Genomic DNA, 5,817 nt, shown 5'->3' with positions numbered 1-5,817 from the left:
GAGTGTTGTCCATTGTATCCACCTGACAACAGACATGTGGAGCAGTTGCGATGCTACAGATTTCATGTGCATCACCGCACACTGGATCTCTTTTGCAGGTGTTAAAGACAAGTTAACTTCAGGCCTCCGTGACGTTGCTGGAATTTTTAATGATACGCGCAGACATGCAACTATAGCCATGTTTGGTATGGACAAAAGTCTACTGCTGAAAACATTTTGTCTGACTTTAACGACAAGGTCTTTGAATGGCTGAAACCAAGAGGCCTTAAGATTGGTTTTGTTTCCACCGACAATGGCAGTAATGTAGTGAAGGCAATGAGAGAAGGACATTATTTCAGGGTACCCTGTTTGGCACACTGCATAAACTTAGTCGTGCAAGACTTTCTGAAAAATGAAGCCAAAGTCAGCAAAATAATGGCCATCTGCAGAAGAATATGCACGCACTTTAACCATTCTTTCAAAGGACGGAAGCTGCTACGGGTCATTCAGCAAGAGCATAGGTTGCCAGTCAAAGCACTGATCCAGGAGGTCCCAACACGTTGGAACTCAACTTATTTCATGCTTGAGCGTCTCTTTGAGCAGTACATCCCACTGAATGCTTATGTCATGTCAAGAAGATTAGGGGATCCTACTGTTAATCTTAAAGCCCTGACCATTGAGATGTGGCAGTGGGACCTCATTAAATGCATCACAGAGATGCTACAACCCTTTGAGGTCTTCACACGTGCAGTTAGCAGGGAGGACTGTACTATGGGCCAAGCCATCCCATTGTTGTACATGCTTGAGCAACAGGTGAAGGAGGTCTGTGAAACATACGAAGGTGACGAACAAAAAGTTGATGCATATACCTTAGCCAAGGGCTTAGTCAACCGCTTGTGTGAAAATGTAAGGCTCAACAATATTGTGTCAGGTGAACATTACATAACTGCAACAATCTTGGATCCACGGTACAAATTATTTGTCAGCAGTAACGAAGTAATTCCATTTTCAGATGAGGATGTTGACAAGTACAAAACTTCCATAGCTGCGGAAGCTAATGAGTTAGAAACTGAACGGCTGTTACTTAAAGGCCTGCCACTGCCAGCCCAGGCCAGTCCAAGTACTCCTGACGCAAGTTCTTCACAGCGTGAGAGCAGTGCGTCTGCTTTCCAGCAGGCACCAACAGTACCAAAAGCAGCACCTACACGATCTGATTCAGCAGACCCAACCAAAAGCATAACTGCTTTTTTTCTACAGAAAGGGATGGGTAAGTCCGTTGCTGTTGCAAAGGGAAAAGAGGACCAGCAAAGCCGAGCACCAATGAACATTGAGCGGATGGTTCAGGCCTATCTGGATGACACAACAGAGGTGTTCATGGAGCAAAGCCCATTGGTCTATTGGTATGAAAGAAGGAGACAGTGGCCAGTGCTGAGCAGGCTGGCGATAAAGTATCTGGCTTGTCCTGTAGCCAGTGTCTCCTCTGAGCGGGTTTTCAGTGCTGCTGGTGCCATTGTCACATCGAAAAGGACTAGTCTCTCCCCCAAAAGCGTGGAGCGGCTGACAATGATAAAAATGAATCAACGCTTCATACCACCAGACTATCAAGTACGTGAATCACCGCCGGATGAAGAAAGCGAGTGTGAAGAAGACGTCCTCACTACTGGGTTACATGACCTACTTCTGTCTGAACGCACAGAGTTTGAGGACGAGCTCCTCTTCCCTGACAACTAGGACAGGTATATTAAAGGAATGATGCAATGCATTGCATAGGATTGTTTAGCCGACTCTGAGCAAATGTGCATGGAATTAAAGTATACTAGTAGTAACTTCAGACTCACGTGATGGGCAATTTTCCCATGTTATTTAATAATATAAATTATTTATGCACTTGTGACCCTACTACTACAGGTGCAGTCAGTACTTAATTTATCGTTCGTAGTTCATGTTCATGTTGCACAACGTACATTATTTGGTGAAACAGTCCCCCCTCCACCCCCCCAACAAACACAAATGAACTTCAAATGTTTTCTTGTGAAAATATCTTTGTTTTATTTTTATATTTTCATAATGATAATAGAAAAATAAAATATATAACAAATGTAACCCCCTGACCCAGAGCTGTCCCTACCCTCCCCTAACCCCAACCAAATTTCAACCCAAATGTACACCCCAACTCCCACATCCCACCCACCAACAAAAGGATTAAAAAAGGGGCAAAAAACAGGGTCCATTTCAAAGCCGGCGGGCTTTCAGGTGTTTGTCCACCATTATCTTCACACGCTCCTCTAGACCGGCCTCCAGCTTCTTCCGCTCCTCCTCCAACTTCGCTACCCGGCGGAGAATCTTTGCTTTGAAATCACGGCACCTACACTTGCATGCATGTTGTTGTTGTTGTGGGGGGGCCGCCGAAGATGTAACAATGCGGCGGCGGGCGGCTGCCTGACCACGGCGACGTAGTCCTGCAGGCTTGGGGCCCGGGGCATTGGAAGAGGCAGCAGCTGCTGCCGCCGCCTCCTCCTCCTCCTCCTCGGCCTGATCCACCAGCCGGCGGTAGGCCTCTACAATTGCCTGCAGTTTCCGCTGCCGGGCCCGGACTGCCAACTCCTTCCTTGTTGGTTTTTGGGAAGGAGTAACTATAAAGAAAGAAACAGAATTGTTGTAATCCAAACTCCCCGCAAATCAAGAACACAACATTGATTCAACACATAGTGGGCGGCACAGTAGCACTAGCAAGCAAGCTGAGTACCAGAAATTGTGTTGCGTCTATCTTGAACATTCTACAGCCTCTATTAATTTTTTGGACTTTTTGGCACGGCATTATGCCTGCCCTATTAGCATGGGTGTACTTCAACGGTCACACACATTAGAACGAACACCTGTCTTTTTCATATCTCCTTTTGTATTATATACTCTGATTCCGGGAAGGCGGGAACACTCTCAAAGTAACATTAATTAACAGGGGGCAGCTAGTAGCACATGTCTAGTAAAGACTATAATACTTTATACCGCGCAACAAACCTTATTTGGTTTGTGTTTCACCAGCAACGACCCATGCACCCAGTCGTCCCCTCCTTCCCTTGCCTTTGGGTTTGCCCAAAACACCGCTGCTGCTGAGACTATCCACTAACCACCGGTATTGGGTGTGTCTCCCAACCACGCTGGCAGCTGTGTTTTCCCCTTTACATGCTTTAACAACAACCCATGCATCCGACTGCTATCAGCCACTTGCATTACTGTAGTGGTAATGCTTAGCATGCTAATGACAAGTAAAGGTAACATCATATATTTTCCAGTAGAGTACAGTGAGAAAGTTTTCCCCTCCCACCAAGTAATGCAGATCACTATTGAATGTAACTTACCATCGCCCGCCGCTGTTGGCTCCCCCCCCACTGCTGCTGGTGTAGGTGCCTCTGTTCCTCCTGTCCCCGCCGGGATCGCTGAAGCTGCGCCGCTGTCCCCGTCGGCACTGGTCGATGGTAAGGGTTCTGCACCTATAAAAATAAGTACACCTTTTTAGATGGATGCACAGCCCCCTTTGTACTTGTTCACCAAGAATGGAGTTCTTCAAAACAGTTAAGTGCAAAGTACGTAATCAGTATGAGTCCACATTGCATAGTACAGCAGAGTCACTACACATATTAGCATTCATTGTTATGGTATGGTACCCAAGCTCATCTCATCTGTCCTGCTACTCTAGTCCTTGGAAATTGGAAGTGAACTATGTAACCTTTGTACATCAATGTATCCAGTTTTGCGCATGTTAACTCGCAGCTTGTTGCGCAGTACGAGAAGACGCTCTGGGGCAACACATCATTGTTCAATGCATACACCTGAAGAGGTGGGAAAGTAAAAGGGCCCGTATTTAAGTTTTCTATGTGGATTGTGGAATAGAGTTTGCTTACAGGTTACAACTTCTTTTTAGCATGGCTGCATAAAACTGGCATAAATGTATTTCATACTGTCTAACGTGCACCACTTTTGTCATTATTTTTCGGCAGGTGAGAAGATTGCCTTCTACGAAGCGGACATTTCCATAGCTTACAAAAAAAGAGGAATATCTGACCAGTATACGTTGGTGAGAGGTCTCCGATAGTTGCCACATTTCCCTATTGTGCACTAGTAGCTGTACAAATGTTGATTACTTTATTATGCCTGTTTTAACTCTGGATTTTTTCTGGTGGGCCCTTCAACGTATTTGACGGAACAACTTAAAAACATTGATGTTACTTACTTACTTCTAACAAAATAAAGCTTTTGAATGACCACTTTGACTCTGAAGTTTATTTTCAGTGTCTGTTGTCTTAGAGACTCACACGAGTGAGTGAGCAAAAGGGGGTTTCTTAGGTAACGGTTTGTGTCCTAAAAGCATTCGGCATCTTGGTATTGGGGTTCAGGAGTGTGAATTGAATAATTGACCAATGACTCAGGCCATATAGGCTGACGTTCAGTGAATTGTGCGTTCCTCAGAGTTCTGTGACTGAGGTGTAAGTAAGGTCCAACCTGCCTATCTGTACCAACAACATCCAATTTTCGTGTGCATAGTTACATAGTTGTGTAATATGTATATAACTCCATAGGAGATAGAAGAATACCCACAAGACTAGTAGTGGTATACTAACGTTTACAAAAATACTAGACAAACATCATTCTGGATGCATACTTGGTTGCTGTCAATTGACAAAGCACTGCAGACACATTACAGAGGAAAAAACAAGCACTGTTGGACTTACTGGGGACAGCAGCAGGATCCTCAGTAGAGGAGCTCTGTGTAACTGGTGGTTCACCCGCCGACTCGGTCCCTGTATTCTGCTTGCCCCTGGGTTCTGTGGTTCATGTAAAAATTAAAATAATAAACAAAGAGAAAAACATTGAGTGCTGTGAAACATAGACATCATTGCAAATAACACTGCTACAGTGGAACAGAGCCGGAGGCAACAAATCCATGCCAGGGGCCGCAACGCAAATATGTATCCATCCTTAGAGTATTATTAAATTAAGGATATCTATTGGTGCGGTGGCCCCTGAAGTTTGGTGCCCCTGTGCAGTTGCACAGCTTGCACATGCCCCCTAGAGCCGGCCCTGGCTGAGGTAAGAAGAACAAAGTAACGTTAGCATTCTTTGAAAGAAAAGGATTCGATTCATGCAGAAGAGAAGGCCGTGAAAAAAATGCTACAATATGCAAACAACGTACAATTATCCATCCACCGCTATTTCACTGACGGACAAAGGAAGGACAAGACTCTATTAATAGCATTAACTAACTTCAGTTCTCAACAATAAAGAAAATCTCACATCAATAAACAGCAACAGCTAGCGCCAAGTTGAAACAACACGCAAGAGCCAGTGAAGAAGAAGAACACTGTCATACAATGACAGTAGATATACCGGAATACATCGCAAATGTAACTAGGGGCAACAGTCATCGCGTTACTTATTCAGCCAATATTTACAAAGATACAATAACAATATTTATACAACTATATATATATATATATATATATATATATGTATATAACTATATATATATATATATATATATATATATATATATACACACTTTATTTTTGGGGTAGCCACTCACCAAGACCCACAACCTCCACACCAAGCAGGTCCAACAGGTCCTGCTCCCGGTCCAAAATGTCGGCCCAGCGGTGGGACAGCTGATGGTGGGTACGCCGGATACCGGAGCAGCGGAAGACTGCACGGCGCACCTTCGCCCACCGCCGGAGACGCTCTTCAATGCGCTGGTAGCCGGAGCCGGGCCTGCCGCCTGCTGCCAAAGTCAAGGGGAGGTGACGTTGGATAAAAAAGACCAGGGCGGCCACCTCCTCCTCCCCA

General features: G+C 44.9%; 1 protein-coding gene across 1 annotated transcript; it reads left to right on the top strand.

Moving 5' to 3' along the window:
• Positions 1-395: 395 nt before the first annotated feature.
• On the top strand, positions 396-4,169 carry LOC144785655 (zinc finger BED domain-containing protein 4-like). The gene is made up of 2 exons (XM_078664453.1): positions 396-1,715; positions 3,978-4,169. Exon 1 carries the CDS (start codon positions 415-417, stop codon positions 1,708-1,710), a length of 1,296 nt encoding a protein of 431 aa, XP_078520579.1. The 5' UTR covers positions 396-414; the 3' UTR covers positions 1,711-1,715; positions 3,978-4,169.
• The last annotated feature ends 1,648 nt before the right edge of the window (positions 4,170-5,817 follow it).

This window comes from Lissotriton helveticus, chromosome 10, assembly GCF_964261635.1.
Source record: "Lissotriton helveticus chromosome 10, aLisHel1.1, whole genome shotgun sequence".
Taxonomy (NCBI): Eukaryota; Metazoa; Chordata; class Amphibia; order Caudata; family Salamandridae; genus Lissotriton; species Lissotriton helveticus.
This window is presented reverse-complemented; position numbering and strand designations above follow the sequence as displayed.

What these genes read in the sequence shown, in the direction of transcription:
- LOC144785655 (XM_078664453.1), top strand. Translation starts at nt 415, where the DNA reads ATGGCCATCTGCAGAAGAATATGCACGCACTTTAACCATTCTTTCAAA.